The sequence below is a fragment of the Mobula birostris genome, chromosome 22, assembly GCF_030028105.1.
Source record: "Mobula birostris isolate sMobBir1 chromosome 22, sMobBir1.hap1, whole genome shotgun sequence".
NCBI lineage: Eukaryota > Metazoa > Chordata > Chondrichthyes > Myliobatiformes > Myliobatidae > Mobula > Mobula birostris.
This window is the reverse complement of record NC_092391.1, coordinates 58987849-59005795: the sequence shown is the minus strand read 5'-3', so window position 1 is coordinate 59005795 and position 17947 is coordinate 58987849. Positions and strand designations below refer to the sequence as shown.

The window sequence follows — 17947 nt, the reverse complement described above, 5'->3', positions numbered from 1 at the left end:
ACTTTGCCATCAAGGGAAAAACTCATATTATATGTAAAATGCTGGCACGGAATGGAGCCTGGACGGAAGGAATGTGCATTCATTCCTCCGGGCAAGATTGAGAAGTAGCCAGGCTTGAGGATAGACACATGGTGCAGAATATCGGATGAAGGACGGAAAAATAAACTGGCTAAGTGGTTTAAAGGCTTGAAGGCAGCAAAGCTGAAGACACTGCAGAAGATTAGGCCAATGATGACTTTCATGATAGCGAGAGTCTACTATCACCAAACGAAGTCTCACAGAACACCTTGAAGGACCTGGATAGACTGATTAGGTCTACAGCGAAAGAGATTCTCCATCTTCCCCACGATACCACTGATGGGGTGTTATATGCCCGTAGGAAAGATGCCTACTGAAGTTGGAGTTACAGATTCCAATTGTGATCATTAGAAAGGGGCTGGCACAGGAACCCTCAGAGAACAGAACCATCAGGGACTCATTCTACATGGCCAATGAGAACAACCAGGCCACAACTGAGAGATTAGCAAATCTCAATGTGCCAAAGGAGATAATGGACAGGAAGCTCCACCCGTCAGCATTCCTCACGAAAGAGATGCCCTCTGAGTGGGTCCTATAGACTGAGGAACTAATGGAGATCGAAGAGAATGGGCCCCCAAAGTTCGCTCTGGACTGGAGGTCGCACAAGTTCAATAAATGGGTCAGATTGAAGCTACAAGGATCAGGAATCAGAGTTTTAAGAACAATGAGCTCTGGAATGGATGGCTGAAGGAACACAAGAGCTGGAAGGGGTACCAGCTAGTGAATGCCCTGCTGTTGAAATGCAGCCAGTACGCCACAAGGTGCACGAGGAATAAAGGAAGGCCAGACAGGGTGAAAACCTGCAGGAGGTGTGGTATAGCCAATGAGACTCTGGCGCACATCTCGGGTGTTGCCTTTCAGTCAAGAGCTGCCGAATTAAAAGACACAATAAGATCGTCGGCAAATTGAAGGAAAAAACTGGGAAGTATGGCTGGGAAGCGTTTGTTGAACCACATTTAAGAGCAGAGGATGGATCGCTGTGGAAACCTGACCTTATCTTTGTGAAGAGAGGCAGAGCAGTCATGGTCGACGTAACAATCAGGTACGAGGACAACCAACAGTCCCTCAAAAAGGCTTGGAAAGGGGAGGAGGATAAGTACAGGTACCTGACCCAGCAAATTAAGTGGTAACCGGAGCGAGAACGGTGGGGTATTTTGGTTTTGTGGTAGGAGGAAGAGAATAACAGACTGATGGTGTGCCTGGGAATTAAGGGGTTCAAGATGTTTGCAAGGGACATTTGTAGTCTTACAATACAACCGACAATGGACATCCTGCAAATATTTATGGACTTTTAGGTTGCTATAGACGCCAGTTATAATATACCAGGGATAAGAAATAGACTGGTCACCTGGGAGTGTGTTAAATAGATTTCATACCTCCATGGTTCATCCGGGGAGGCAGACACGCAGAGTAAAATTTACGAGAAGGAAACATTACCGTGTTCTTAGTCATGGCAATGTTAAAAGATCTATCTAACGCTCACATTCCCTCGTCCCATTCTATTGGACACTGCTTCACAGCCCACAAGATCGGTGATATTACAAATTAATAACCCTCAAGATCGGTGTTATTACAAATTAATAATCCACAAGATCGGTGATATTACAAATTAATAACCCACAGGATCAGTGATATTACAAATTACACCTGAACTCGTCACTGGCAGCGGTGGGAATCAAATCCTGGTTGCCTGGTTCCCTGGATGGAGCGGCTAAGTCTACAATCCTCTGGAGCCTCATTCGCCCATGCAGAGGGCAGTGAATACCTGGAATGAGCAGCCTGAGGAGGCCGTGGAGACAGATACAATTCATCATCATCATGTGCTGTGTCAGATGATGTAGGTGATCATGGTCAACGACCATCCACCACCTGCTCCCATGGCTTCACGTGACCCTGATCTGGTGATCTGGGGGTTTTGCTGAGCAGGTACTCCACCTTGCCCAAGGGAGACCTGCAGACTAGTGGGGGGAAGGAGTGCGTTACACCTCCTTTGGTACAGACATATCTCTTCCTTGCCACCCAAGGTACAATTACAACATTTTGGAAGTGATTTGAACAGGTTCTTGGATAGAAAAGGGACAGACGGGCACTGGCCCAAAGCAGATAAAGGGAATTAGCATAGATAGGCATCACAGGCAGTGTGGTCAAAGAGGAGCAGAGAGGGATGAGTCCAGTGCTGCATGATATTATGAACAAGTAAATTGTAATTGACTGGATGTCTCTTTGTAAGAACTGAAAAGTAGAGAGTGGATAAATATTCTCTTACTCTGTGATTTTGTTTTTGTTATTTGTACTCAAGGTGTTTGCAAAATATTCTACAATTAAAATGTTTTAATGTTCTTATGTCAAAGGATTGCTGATCTTTTTCAGAATCAGGTTTAATATCACCAACATATGTTGTCCTTGTGGCAGCAGTACAATGCAATACATAATAATAGAGAAAAAAACTGTGAATTACAGTAGTATATATATTTTAAATAGTTAAATAAGTAGTGCAAAAATAAAACTAAAAAAGTAATGAGGTAGTGTTCATGGGTTCAATGTCCATTCGGAAATTGGATGTCAGAGGGGAAGAAGCTGTTCCTGAATTGTTGAATGTGTGTACCTCCTTCCTGGCGGTAACAATGAGAAGAGGGCATGTCCAGGGTGAAGTGGGTCTTTAATGATGGTTGCCACCTCATTGAAGATGTCCTGGATATTACGGAGACTAGTGGCCATGATGAAGATGACTAAGTTTACAACTCTCTGCAGCTTACTTTGACCTCCCCCCCCCCGACCATATCAGACGGTGATGCAGCTATTTGGAATGCTCTCCACGGTACATCTGTTGAAATTTTTGAGTATTTCTGGAGATATACCAAATCTTCTCAAACTCGAAATGAAATATATCCGCTGCCATGCTTTCTTTATAGCTGCATTGATACGATGTGTCCTCGGAAATATTGACACCCAGGAACTTGAAATTGCTCACTCTCTGTTCGCTCAGTGAGGGACAAATATTCAGCAAGTTCTGTCATTCATATTGCTTTAGAATATTTCAGTGTCACATTTCTTGAAGTTGATGCACTATTTTAATGAGAGAGCACAACGCAAAAAGCACAGTTGCTCAAGAGTAGGGTGGCATGGTAGTATAGTGGTCAGCGCAACGCTTTACAGTACAGGCAATGTGTGCTCAATTCCCACTGCTCTCCATGAGGAGTTTATACGTTCTCCCCATGACTATATGCATTTCCTCCAGGTGCTCTGGTTTCCTCCCACAGTCCAAAGGTTGTTAAGTTAATTGGTCATTGTAAATTGTCCCATGATTAGGCTAGAATTAAATTGGGGTTGCTGGGCAGCGTGGCTTAAAGGGCCGGAAGGATTTGCTCAGCACTGTGTCTCAAAAATTAAAATTTTTATTAATTAAAAGAATCTCTGAAAGAGATTGCTCAAAGTAGGAAGCTGGTGTCAAGGCATAAGTCCATTGTAAGTCCATTACAATCAGAGAGCAGCTACAATGAAAATAATTAAAATTAGAAAACAGGTGCAAGTTTTTTAAGGGTTCAATGATTGAATTTAATTTCAGAGAATGTATCCAGTATACAACCTGAAATTCTTATTCTTCACTGACATCCACAAAACAGAAGAACCCAAAGAATGAGTGACAGAAAAAGGTTAGAACCCCAAAGACACCATGATTTTGAGTCCATCAAAAACTACAGTCCAAATCCCAGCACTTCGACATGGCATAGACTCTTTCTCTCTCCCTCACTAGCAAAATAGAGGTATCACCCCTTCCACAGCGAGAGGAAGATGAACAGCTTTCAATGTTATAGTCTACAGCACCATTTTTATTTGGATTTCTTTGACTTGAGAATCTTTGGCAAACTCTATCTTGCCATTGTGAGAGAGAGGGTAAGCAATCACTTGAGTGCAGAGGCCTCCGACAGCTGCTCCTGCTGTCTCGATGTTCCATCTCACATGGACACCTTTTTAAAACAGAGGATTTTATAACTACCCGTTTTATTCACTACACATGGCAGATTGATCATTTTGAGGATTATTGCCATGTTGAGGTAATTCATCATTGCAAAGGATTCAGATTTATTCAACAAAAAATATGCAGTTATATAGCCACTCAAGGTAACAACACAGTATGCAACAATTAGCATAACGATTTACAGCACTAGCGACCTGGGTTCAGTTCTGCTGTTGCCTGGAAGGAGTTTGTAACCGCGTGGGTTTCCTGTGGGTGCTCTGGATTCCTCCCACATTCCAAAGGCATATGGGTTAGTGAGTTGGGGCCAGAAGCATGGCGCCATTTGCAGGCTGCCCCCCAGCACATCTTTGGACTGTGTTGATTGTTGCTACGAGCAATGCATTTGAATGTACATGTGACAAATAAAATTAGTCTTGAGTTTGAAATCTGTGTGATAGAGAAGATATTTCAAATTCTAATGTGAGCTCTGTTGGTAAAAATAATTGATTTCTTTCAGCTCATGAGGATGAGGATAAGGATGATGACTTTCGGGCTCCACTCTACAAGAATGTGGAAATCAAAGGAATCCAAGTACGGATGAAATGGTGTGCGACATGTCATTTTTATCGGCCACCCAGATGTTCTCATTGCAGTGTGTGTGATAACTGTGTTGAGGTAAGAGATGTGGTTGTTACAATTGCTTATTAAGGTGCTAACACAACAGCACATTAAACATCTTCCTTATTTGCCTCACCAGTTATTTTCCCCACCAGTTATTTTCCTCTCTCCTAGATCACTGACACATCAATGATTCAATTTAAAATCAGAGAATTATACAATATACAACCTGAAATTCTTACTCTTCGCAGACATTTGTGAACAAAAAAAACCTCAAAGAATAAATGACAGAAACATCAGGATCCCAAAGCTCCTCCGTCATGCCTTCCACGCACAAGCAGCAGCAAGAGCATCGACCTTCCCCCTTCCCCTACTAACCAGCAAAATCACCAACCCTCCCCCTTCCCGCACTAACCAGCAAAATCACCAACCCTCCCCCTTCCCGCACTAACCAGCAAAATCACCAACCCTCCCCCTTCCCCCAATCACCAGCAAAAACACCAACCCTCCCCCTTCCCCCACTCACCAGCAAAATCACCAACCCTCCCCCTTCCCCCACTCACCAGCAAAATCACCAACCATCCCCCTTCCCCCACTCACCAGCAAAAGCACCAACCTTCCCCTTCCCCCACTCACCAGCAAAATCATCAACCCTCCCCCTTCCCCCACTCACCGGCAAAAACACCAACCCTCCCCCTTCCCCCACTCACCAGCAAAATCACCAACCCTCCCCCTTCCCCCACTCACCAGCAAAATCACCAACCATCCCCCTTCCCCCACTCACCAGCAAAATCACCAACCCTCCCCCTTCTCCCATTCACCAGCAAAAACACCAACCTTCCCCTTCCCCCACTCACCAGCAAAATCATCAACCCTCCCCCTTCCCCCACTCACCGGCAAAAACACCAACCCTCTCCCTTCCCCCACTCACCAGCAAAATCACCAACCCTCCCCCTTCCCCCACTCACCAGCAAAATCACCAACCATCCCCCTTCCCCACTCACCAGCAAAATCATCAACCCTCCTCCTTCCCCCACTCACCAGCAAAATCACCACCCCTCCACCTTCCCCCACTCACCAGCAAAAACACCAACTCTCCCCCTTCCCCCAATCACCAGCAAAAACACCAACCTTCCCCCTTCCCCCACTCACCAGCAAAATCACCAAACCTCCCCCTTTCCCCACTCACCAGCAAAAGCACCAACCTTCCCCTTCCCCCACTCACCAGCAAAATCATCAACCCTCCCCCTTCCCCCACTCACCGGCAAAAACACCAACCCTCCCCCTTCCCCCACTCACCAGCAAAATCACCAACCCTCCCCCTTCCCCCACTCACCAGCAAAATCACCAACCATCCCCCTTCCCCCACTCACCAGCAAAATCACCAACCCTCCCCCTTCTCCCATTCACCAGCAAAAACACCAACCTTCCCCTTCCCCCACTCACCAGCAAAATCACCAACCCTCTCCCTTCCCCACTCACCAGCAAAATCACCGATCCCCTTCCCCCACTCACCAGCAAAATCACCAACCCTCCCCTTCCCCCACTCACCAGCAAAATCATCAACCCTCCTCCTTCCCCCAATCACCAGCAAAATCACCGATCCCCTTCCCCCACTCACCAGCAAAATCACTGATCCCCTTCCCCCACTCACCAGCAAAATCACCAACCCTCCCCCTGCCCCCAATCACCAGCAAAATCATCAACCCTCCCCCTTCCCCCACTCACCAGCAAAAACACCAACCCTCCCCCTTCCCCCACTCACCAGCAAAAACACCAACACTCCCCTTTCCCCCACTCACCAGCAAAATCACCGATCCCCGTCCCCACTCATCAGCAAAAGCACCGATCCCCTTCCCCACCATGCAAGCAATAGCAAAGCCCCCAGAGAGATCTTGATCTAGAATTCATCAAAAAGCTACAGTCCGTAACCCAGCACTTCAGTATCTCAGGCAGGCGTTCTCCCACTGGCGAGGGAGAGAGAGAGATCGCTCCTGCAGCAAATGAGAGCAGGAGACCAGCAGCTCACTGTTTCAATGTTACAGTCTATTGCAACGCTTCCCCAAGGCCCCCAAGTCGAGGACAGACAGGCTTTCACCTTCGAGAGAGAGATGGCTCAAGTACAGAGGCCTTCTTCCAAAAGTAGCATACCCTGCCTGCTGCCCCGATGTTCCAGTCTCCCATGACACTTCAGTTGGCAGCATCGGCGAGGAGCCTTTGCCTTTGACTCTACTGACGCTGGAAACTTGTGAATACCTTGTTCAGGTAGCCATTACTCGTGTGTAAATCACGGTAAACTGTTTGGTCATGCTGGCAAGGTTTGATCCTTCATTAGTCTTGTGATTCCAGTGAGGTCTATGAACAGTGATTAGAAGCCAGACCCCTCCCCGACAGCTTTATCGGATCCACTTCCAAAGGCTAAATAAGTGGATCAGCAATGCAGAGATCTGAACTAATATTTCAGAAGCATTGGTTTAAATCTATTGACATTTTATGTAATTTAATTAATATAGTAAAAGCCTAGTGTCAATAATTGTGATAAAGCTTTTGGATTTTTAAAAAAAAAAGACATCTAATTCACTAATATCCTTTAAGACCACACAGGTAGGCAGGTAAAGAAGGCATTTTGCATGCTGACAAACATGAGAAGTTCTGCATATGCTGGAAATCCAGAGCAACACACGCACAAAATGCTGGAGGAACGCAGCAGGTCAGGCAGCATCTATGGAAAAGAGTAAAACAGTTGTTTCGGGGCCAAGACCCCTCTTCGGGCTGTGTCCAAAACATTGACCATTTTGCATGCTGGCCTTCATTAGTCAGCTGATCAAGATTGGGAGTTGGGACATTACGTCGCAGTGACTTAAGTCTCTGGTATGACCGCACTTTGGAATATCACAAACACGGGAAAATCTGCAGATGCTGGTATTCCAAAGCAAAACACACAAAGTGCTGGAGGAACTCAGCAGGTCAGGCAGCATCCATGGAGAGGAATAAACAGTCGACGTTTCAGGCCAAGACCCTTCATCAGGACTGGAGAAAAGTAGAATTGAAATGGGTAGCTTCCCAGCTCTTTAATTGAACCACCTCCCCCTCTCCCGGCTTTACCTATCACTTATCACCTTGTACTTCTTCCTCCACCCCCCCCCCCGCCTTCTTATAACTGACTTCTCATCTTTTATTCCAGACCTGATAAAGAGTCTCAGCCCAAAACGTCAACTGCTTCTTCCTTTCCATAGTTGCTGCCTGGCTTGATGAGTTCCTCCTGCATTTTGTATGTGGTACACTTTTGAGTATAGTGTACAGTTTTGGTCACCCCGAGATGGGAAAGATGTCAAGCAGGAGAGGGTTTAGAAGAAGGTGCTGCCCAGATTTGAGGGTCTGAGTTATCGGGAGAGGTTGGCCACGCTGGATCTTTACTCCCTCGAGTGGAGGAACATGAGGAGTAACCTCACAAAAGAATATAAACTCATGAGGGGTATGGATAAGGTGTAGGCTCATAGCTTTCTAGTGGAATTGGAAGCTAAAAACTAGAGGGCACAGATACTAGATAAAAGGGGAGAGTTTTTAAAGAAACCTGAGAGGTAACATTGTTAAACAACGGGATGAGTAACTTCTGTAAAACCATTTGTACCGTCTCGGATAAAATCCAAGCAATCTGAAGAAAGTTTGCACAGTTAATAGAATTGTAAACTTAACATCTCAGATTACAATTAGTTGAAAGTGGGATGGGGTCCATAAAGTATTTGAGTTGTGCAGAAACTGCACCTTAGTAATATTCTCTTGCTCGCGTGCTGTCCCAAGATATTCTCATTTCTCACACGTCAGGCTATGCCTCCTCTTGTGCCAAGATGAGGTTACCCTCAGGGTGGAGGGCAACACCTCATATTCCATCTGGGTAGCCTTCAACCTAATGACATGAATATCGATTTCCCCTTCTTATTAAAAAAAATCCCTCCTCCTTCCCTTTCTCCTATGGTCCACTTTCCCCTCCAATCAGATTCCTTCATCTCAAGCCCCTTACCTTTCCCACCCACCTGGCTTCACCTATCACATTCTAGCTAGTCCTTCCCTTCCCACCACCTTTTTATTCTGGTGTCCTCCTGCTTCCTTTCCAGTCCTGAAGAAGGATCTCAGCCCTTCTTAATAAGCGTCAACTATTGATTTATTTCCATAGATGCTGCCTGACCTGCTGAGTTCCTCCAGCAATTTTTGTGTGTTGTTTTCTCAGTTATAGTTAATATCACCACCAAGTAATTGTTGAACATTTGTGAAAACAGTACAGGCCATGTATCACAGCCTTATCAACTAAATTGGATCTCTAAGAAATCAAGAAGCTTTTAGCACTGCTTTGGGACTGAAGAACGGGACACCAGAGAGTGATTGGTTTACATTTCCTGCCATCAATTCTCAGAATAACAAGGAACATTGCCAGGTCATAAGCGAAGAATGTCTGTATGAATTACTTAAAAAAAAAATGCAGCCTGCAATGGAAAAAAGTTTATATATCAAATGTTGACAATCCTTCACAATGAGAAAAAGCTGTTCCTGACTTCTTTGTCTTGCTTATTTGGTTTCCAGGACTTTGATCATCACTGTCCATGGGTGAACAACTGCATAGGACGAAGAAATTACCGCTACTTTTTCCTCTTCCTGCTCTCCCTAAGCATGCACATGATTGGAGTGTTTATTTTTGGGCTGATCTACGTTTTAAATCATATTGAAGAGCTTTCTGCCCCACGCACTGCCATCACGTATCCTTTGCTGTTCTAGTTAATCCTTCATTCAATTTTCAGTGACCTGTATTCAATTTAGGGCCCCCACCCAAGAAAGGATGTGCTGGCTTTGGCAAGGGTCCGGAGAAGGTTTAAAAGGATGATTCCAAAAATGAAAGGGTTAATGTACGAGGAGCGTTTGATAGCTCTGTACTCGCTGAAGGGGGACCTCATTGAAACCTACCAAATACCAGCATGGTAGCATTTGATGCTGCGCAGTGGTTAGCACAATGCATTACAGTACAGGCCTGGTTTCAATTCCCACAGCTGCCTGTTAGGAGTTTGTACATTCTCCATGTGACTTTGTGGGTTTCCTCCAAGTACACTGTTCTCTTCCCACAGTCCAAAGTTGTACCAGTTGGTCGGTTAATTGGCCTTTATAAATTGCCCTGTGATTGGGCTAGAATCAAATTGGGTATTTCCGTGCTGTAGCCCACTAAATAAATAAATATTAAAAAACCTACATAGAGTGGATGTTTTCTATGGTGGGGGAGCCTCTGACTGGAGAGCACAGCCTCAGGATACAAGGATGTCCCTTTAGAACAGAGATGAGAAATTTCTTTAATCTGTGAAATTCATTGCCACATTCGGCTATGGAGGCCATGCCATTAGGTATGTTTAAAGCAGAGGTTGGTAGGTTCATGTTTTGTAAGGGTGTCAAAGGTTTTGCAAATAATTCAAGGGAATTGGACTGAGAGGGATAATAAATCAACTATGATGCAACGGTGGAGCAGACTCCATGAGCCAAGTGGCTTAATTCTGCCCTATTGCTTATGGTTTTATGGACTCCCCTAAGCTCACCATTCAGAGCTATAAACTCCTTTACCTGTTCCTTGTGACAAGACATAGTCTCCACACACTCTTGCTTCCTCCATGTTGTCCCTATTAAGGCTTCCTGAGAAGGGTTGTGAGTATAGTTGTGTGGAACTGAAGGTAGAACAAAACTCATTCCAGGCTGTCGAGTTCCCATGATCAAATACCATCATAACAAATTGAAGAGTGCCACAACGTATTAGTACTGAACATTTGGGTCAGAGAATGTGTAGAGTTCACGGGGCCCATGCACTATTAAAAATCAACTCAGAATATATGGAAAAATTAGATCTGAAATATTTTACCTGAAGTGCCCATGAAATCTGTTTATCTGATGTGAGTGATGATTTCACTAATAGTCAAAGTCCAAATACGCTTATGACACAGGACAACAATTTTTTTTGAAATTGTTGCTTCCTGAGAATTTTTTTTGTTTATGATTGACAGCTTAAAGCTGAACACAAATATAATTTCAAACTACTTGTATCACGTAGGAATTTGAGACACAAAAAATTAACTTTTATTGAATGTAATGTGTTTTTTTAGATTTTAGATTATGAGGACACTCAGTCCTCGTTTTTTGTCATTTAGAAATGCATGCATTAAAAAATGATACAATGTTCCTCCAGTATGATATCACAGAAACACAAGACAGACCAAGACTAAAACTGACAAAAACCACATAATTGTATCATATAGTTACAACAGTGCAAAGCAATACTGTAATTTGAAAAGAGCAGACCATGGGCACGGTAAAAAAAAAAGTCTCAAAGTCCCAATAGCCCCATCATCTCCCACAGACAGTAGAAGGAAGAAACTCTCCCTGCCATGAGCTTCCAGCACCACAAACTTGCCGATGCAGCATCCTGGAAGCACCCGACCACAGTCCGACTCTTGAGTCCATCCGAAAACTCTGAGCCTCCGTCCAGCCCTCCGACACCGAGCACCGAGCACCATCTCTGCCGAGCGCTTTGACCCCGCCCCGGCCGCCGAGCAACAAGCAAAGCCGAGGATTTGGGGCCTTCCCCTCTGGAGATTCTGGATTACACAGTAGCGGCGGCAGCGAAGCAGGCATTTCAGAAGTTTCACCAGATGTTCCTCCGTGCTCTCACATCTGCCTCCATCAAATCAGAATTGTGCACAGCATCCTACTTGACAGATAAGAGATATCATCACCGGAGAGGCCGCGCGCGCTGTGTCTTGCCGCCATCTTCTCCTCCATAATGCTGCTGATGCTTTGCAATAGTTCAACTAAGCTAAAAATGTTTTGTTGATGATTTGTGTTTGTTCTCAGAGCCTGAAGCTGCTCGCTTAAGTGTCCAACAATAATCAGCCAGCACTAATGGATTCCAGTTACCCTGATACCGTTTCTCCATGACCACAATGTCCTGGCGAAACCTTTCACCATGCTCGTCACTGACAGCGCCAAGATTGGCAGGGAAGAAGTCTAAATGGGAATGCAGAAAATGAATCTTTAGTGACATGTTGCACTTCATGGTTTTGTATGTTTGAAGCATGTTGTCAACCAGCTGCACGTAGTTTGGTGCTCTGTAGTTGCCAAGAAAATTTTCAACAACAACCTTGAATGCCTTGCATGCAATTTTCTCCAGTCCCACTAGAAGTTCTTCAAATTGCCTGTCATTGATGACCTGTTTGATTTGTGGACCAACAAAAATGCCTTCCGTAATCTTGGCATCAGTTATTCTGACATGAATTATGAGTTGAAACAACAGATATAGGCCATTTTTTAAAAATTGTGTGATAGGGAAATTTCATGGCAGTTTTCATGATCAGCAGCCCAAAATCCATAAGGTACACCTAAAAATTATTCAGGAAGCAAAATCTTTGCTGTGCACTGTTATCAAAGTAGTCATTAGTCAAAAGGAGGAATTCCACCAATCACAGCAAATTGAATTTCAAGCCTTAAGCTTTTAAAATTATTTTTCAAAAAATTTGGAAGTTCTAAGTAAACTTATTATCAAAGTGCATATGTGTCACTGTGTACTACCATGAGGTTCATTTTCTTGTGGGCATTCACAGTAGATACAAAAAATTCAGAATCAGATTTAATATCACTGACATATATCATGAAATTTGTTATGCAGCAGCCATCGATTGCAATATATAATAATAAAAATTGTAAATTGCAGTAAATATATACATATAGATTGATAGATATATAAATTATAAAGTTATAAAGTTAAATTAAGTAGTACAAAAAGAGAAAATTTAAAAAATAGGTAACGTTCAGGGGTTCTGTGCCAATTCAGAAACTCAAAGAAACACGACAGAATCAATGAAAAACTGCACACAAAGGACAAACAGCCAATATGCAAAATGTAACAAGTTGTGTAAATACACAAAGAAAATACAAAATAATAAATAAATAAATTGACTTTTGAGAATATTAGTTTAGAGTCCTTGAAACTAAGTCCATAGGTTGTGGAATTAGTTTAGTATTGGGGTGAGTGAAGTTATCCACTTATGGTGGAAGGGTAATAACTGTTCCTGAACCTAGTGGTGTGAAACCTAAGACTTCTGTACCTCCTTCCTGATAACAGCAGTGAGAAGAGAAGAATACTGTTTTATATGAAACCAAAAACTGAAACAGTGCTGATAAATTTACCAATTGTCGCCTTTGGTAAAAGCAACACATTGAGTACATCTACTTGAAGCACTGACACAGGAAAGCAGCATCCATCATCAGGAACCCCCACCACGAAGGACATGCTCTCTTCTTGCTGCTGCCGCCAGGTAGGGGGTACAGGAGCCTCAGGACTCACACCACCTTATTCAGGAACACCATCAGGCTTTTGAACCAAAGGGGATAACTTCGCTTGCTCCATCATTGAAATGTTCCCACAAACTACAAACTATGAAGATATATTTATTATTATTATATCTTTCTTTTTGTATTTACACAATGTGCTGTCTTCTGCACCACGGACTACGAAAATATATTTATTATTATTATTATATCTTTCTTTTTGTATTTATGTTGTCTTCTGCACACTGGGTGAACGCCCAAGTTGAGCAGTCTTTCATTGCTTCTGTTATGGTTATTAATTCTATAGATTTATTGAGTATGCCTGCAAAACAATGAATTTTGGGGTTGTGTATGGTGACATATATGAACTTTGATAATAAATTTACTTTGAATTTTGAACTTTATGTTTGGTCCAGAGATTATTTTGAATTGAAGTTGGGAAAAATTACAAATTTTAACGTTGCTTGCTGATTCTAGTCATTACAGAGTGAAATAAATTGCTTTTTAAAGCTTTCCTTGACCTACATAAAAAAAAAAGCATGGCTGTCATGTGTGTAGCAGGTCTTTTCTTCATTCCTGTTGTGGGTCTTACAGGATTCCACATGGTTTTAGTTGCGAGAGGGAGGACAACGAATGAACAGGTATGGTGATTAGACACTGTATGTATAATAGAGTATACATGTTCTTAAGCATTAAAGCTTCCAAAGTAATGTTAGTGTCTTGGTCACTTTTATTTTGTTTTGCTCACTGGGTACAATTAACAATGTATGGATCCAAAATAAAATTCCTATGAACACCTGTAATATTTAATTTTCTCATTGCCACCCAGGCTCGACAGTACTGGACCAGTGAATTAACTGTATACTAAATCCACATTGTACCTCACACAGGTAACAGGCAAATTTCGAGGTGGTGTAAACCCATTCACCCGTGGATGCTGTGGTAATGTGGAATATGTACTTTGTAGTCCTTTAGCTCCCAGGTAGGTTTTCTGTGGCATTTCTTGTTGCTCAGATTAATCATTTTTAATGTGACAAATCCAATATCTGGCTTCTATAAATGGCATATTTAATCTTTTTTTATATCCTTTTATAAATTTTAAATGTTTGAAAAATGTGGTGCAATAGGAGAAATATCGGTAGGATAGTCGAAAGTAAATTTATTACCACAGTGCCTATATGTCACTTTGTACTGCCTTGAGATTCATTTTCTTGTGGGCATTCATAGCAAATAGAAAGTGCCACAATACAATCGATGAAAAACTCCAATAAAATAATAAATAAGCAATAAATACCAAAAACACACATTGTAGTCCTTAAGAATGAGTCCATAGGTTGTGGAATCAGTTCAGTGTTCAAATAAGTGAAGTTAAAGTAAAGGTTTTACAATTACCACCAAGTTTATAATAAGGTTGCTCAACATTAACGGCTGGCATCTTAAATTATAAAATATCCAACAGTGCTTCAACTTACACCAACTTATAGTTAATCCTGTTAATGTCTGGTTAGGATTCAAAACAAACTACTGTTCTGAATTCCTCACCTTAGACCTTTGCAAATCTGTATGGCTGTGATCATTTATATCTAATGCAGTACTCTCTTTTCCCTTCTGTAAAAAGTCCAATTCAATTCAGATTATTTGAGATAACTTTTTTTTAAATTTTATTTTTATTTGGATAAGGAATTCACAAATATAATGTACTTTTCACACATATAACCTTTTCCATTTTTTTATATGTATAAAACTACAATTATTTATATATTCTTAAGTACACATTGAGATGATATAAAAGGAAAATAAACATTTAACTAGATAATTATGTACTGTGGTAAATCTAACCTATTAGGCTAAGTAATGGAATTAGTTGTTAAGAAAAATGGTAGTAATAGTTTCCATATAACCCTTCTGGACCATTTCCACTGGTCCAAAATGTTGTATATAAGCCTATTGAGTTAACTTTAATATAACCATATAATTAATGTTTTATCAAGAAAAGCATTTAATTTGAAGTCTGCTTTTGTTTTGGCCAAGGTATATGAGAGGCATAGAGTAGACAGGGATGATCTTATTCCCAGCGTGGAAATGTCTAATACCAGAGGACATGTATTGAAGGTGAGAGGGGGAGTAGGTTCAAAGGGGACGTGAGGGGTAAGTTTTTTATTCAGAGAGTGGTAGATGCCTGGTATGGTGGTAGAGGCAAATACATTAGAGGCTTTTAAGAGACATTTAGATAGGCACATGGAAGTGAGGAAGATGGAGGAGTATGAACATCGTGTAGGCAGGAGGGATTATTTTCTGGGTTTTTTAATTTATATTTTTAGCTGATTTGGCATAACATTGTGGGCAGAAGGGCTTATTCCTGTGCGGTACTGTTCTATATTCTATATAAAGGGATTATTGCTTCCTCCGTACTGTTAACAAATGGCTGAAGTTCTAGAAACTTTGCCAATGGGACAAGGCAGTTTAAATGGTTTAGCATGGACTAAATGGGCTGAAGGGCCTGTTCCTGTGCTGTACTTTTCCATGACTCTTATGAGCAGAATATAAACTCTGCTGGAACAGCTGAATAGATCAATCAATATCTGTGGGGGAAGCTGGGGGGGGGGGGGAGAGTGCATGGGGATGAAGTTCTCCTAGCAGTTTATTTTTGCTCCAGATTCCAGAGCAAGGGCTCCAAATCCCTACCATTAACTGAGGTGTCCGTGGACCCCAGGTTGGGAACCCCTGAGAGTGCCTCCTCAAAATTTCTGAACCAGCTTGCAGTGGGACATCGTTAAGTCCTTTAGTCTGAAACAAACCCATCAATCCAGCAGTTCTATAAGTTGACTTAAAATTCCCTGCTTAGAAGTTGGAAGATGATACTGCTAAAGTACAAAGTGCAAATACATTCATGGACTTTTAAGACTATTTGATTAATCTTTTCTGTATATTGCATAATTTCAAAAGTTCAAAGTATGTTTATTATCGAAGTGCTGAGTACATTATACAGCTTTGAGATTCATCTCCTAACAGGTAGCCACAAAGCCAAGAAACTCAAAAAGACCCATTTAAAAAAAAGAAGAGAAATAAAGCAAATCGTACAAACAACAAACACAAGCAAATAGTGTTCTGAACTCAAGTCCATAAAGTGTTCATCCACAGACACTTAGCTCAGCACAGAGCTGAGCAACAAGCTGAACCAGCCTGACCTTCGCCTCCAGTCCTGACACCTTGACCTTTTCAGTCTGGCCCAGCATCCAAACATCGGGGTCTGCCACTTCAATACACTCTGGGCCTGAACCCTGCCACTTCCTTCAGCCTGTACCTGACCTTCCCAATTCGTCCTGGCTCTTAAATCAATTGAGCCTTGGGTCTTCCTTGCTCTCGACCATGCCTCAGCTCTTCCTCGTCAAACTGCATCCAAGTCCAAAGGGAAGTTACAGATTATTGCTTGTGATGATTGTTTGCCAGGAGAAGTGTGATTAACAAATTGTTTAGTTGTTTTCCTTGTTTCGTTAGCCACCAGCCAGAAGTTGCTGAGATTCACCAGCACCATGTTAAATCTTCCTTGGGAAGAATTTCTCAATGAAATTAATCCATTGCTATATTTATGATAGTTATTGAACTTTTTAGTTTAAGTCATATAGTTGTTTTCCATCAGTATGTTTCAATAATAGTGATAATGATCTATTGTAATTTGAACTCTTCTCTGCATCATGTAAGTAGTTACCCTCAGTACAATTCTATTTCAATCCTGCCTCTAGGTACATAGTTGACTACAAAAAGAAAGAATTGGTCATGGTGAAATCTCCTTTTGTTAGACTTCAGTTGTCTGAGAAACAAATTACACTCAAAATAAACGACAATGGAATTCAGGGCAGTTTGAATAGGACCAAGGTAAGAGACAGAAATTGTGATTTTAAAAAACATTAACATTTGTGTTACTATATCCATTTATTTAAATGATGATCTTTAAAACCTTTTAATACATTTGCACTTTGAGTTGACTGCCTAGGTTTCTAATATCATAACAAAAGAGTGCATTTGAATTTGTGTTTTTTAGTTCTAAATGTTCCCAGCATGTAGGCCACATGTAAATCCAAGATTCCCAAGTCTTCTAGGTGGTTATGCAATCAGATTTTTAGGGTTGTAAATTGGTTCATTGCATAAACACAAGAAATTCTGCAGATGCTTGTGGAAATTTATCTATAACCCTGAAGTCTTTATGAATTTATAATTTTTGTAAAATGTAATGTGTCAAAATGGAACCTGTGTGATCCCAGAGTACTTTGCTGGTTTGCAAGCATGTATGTTTTATGTCAGGTAGTGTTTTGACAACAGAGAAAAACAGAATAGATGGGTGGGGGGTGGCAGGAGAAGCATTAAAAGACAAATGGACTAATTAAAGACAAGTTCAGATGGATACAGATAAGAAAGGAATGCAAATGTAGGAATGACCTCAAAAGCATGAAGCTGATGAATTACTGGGCTCTGTAAATGTATAAAATAGGTTGTTTTGAGCTGTGAGATTGAAGCTATCTACCATAGATTTAGCACATGGAGGTAGACTTTCCCTTGCAAGTAATAAACGTACTTATAATTTGTGTTGCTTCGGTTCATTTCATGCTTGGTACCTCAAGCATTCAGAGGTTCAGAACTTGCGAAATTTACCTGTTTCACCACTGAGGATATTATCCTCGTTTTGTCTTTTCTCAACTCTTTTGGTGAGAAGACAGAAATTTGTAGCACATTTCTCTAATTTCCTTTGTGTATGTGTTAATATACGGGTGTCTTAAATCATTTTTATTGATTAAGGTAGACATGATAGTTAAGATCCTGACAAAGGATCTCGGCCCGAAACGTCAACTGTACTTCTTCCTATAGATGCTGTCTGGCCTGCTGTGTTCCACCAGCCTTTTGTGTGTGTTGCATGATAGTTAAGAGTTTGGGGATAGGGAGGTG

The 17947-nt window shown here is 41.8% G+C and overlaps 1 protein-coding gene across 1 annotated transcript in view; it reads left to right on the top strand.

Moving 5' to 3' along the window:
• The window catches only part of zdhhc8b (zinc finger DHHC-type palmitoyltransferase 8b), a 250410-nt gene that overhangs the window by 213937 nt on the left and 18526 nt on the right, over positions 1 to 17947 (top strand). The window contains exons 3-7 of the mRNA XM_072240844.1: positions 4554 to 4711; positions 9233 to 9405; positions 13545 to 13647; positions 13897 to 13988; positions 16750 to 16882. Coding sequence (XP_072096945.1) covers positions 4554 to 4711; positions 9233 to 9405; positions 13545 to 13647; positions 13897 to 13988; positions 16750 to 16882 — 659 coding nt within the window. The remainder of the gene's footprint in view (positions 1 to 4553; positions 4712 to 9232; positions 9406 to 13544; positions 13648 to 13896; positions 13989 to 16749; positions 16883 to 17947) is intronic.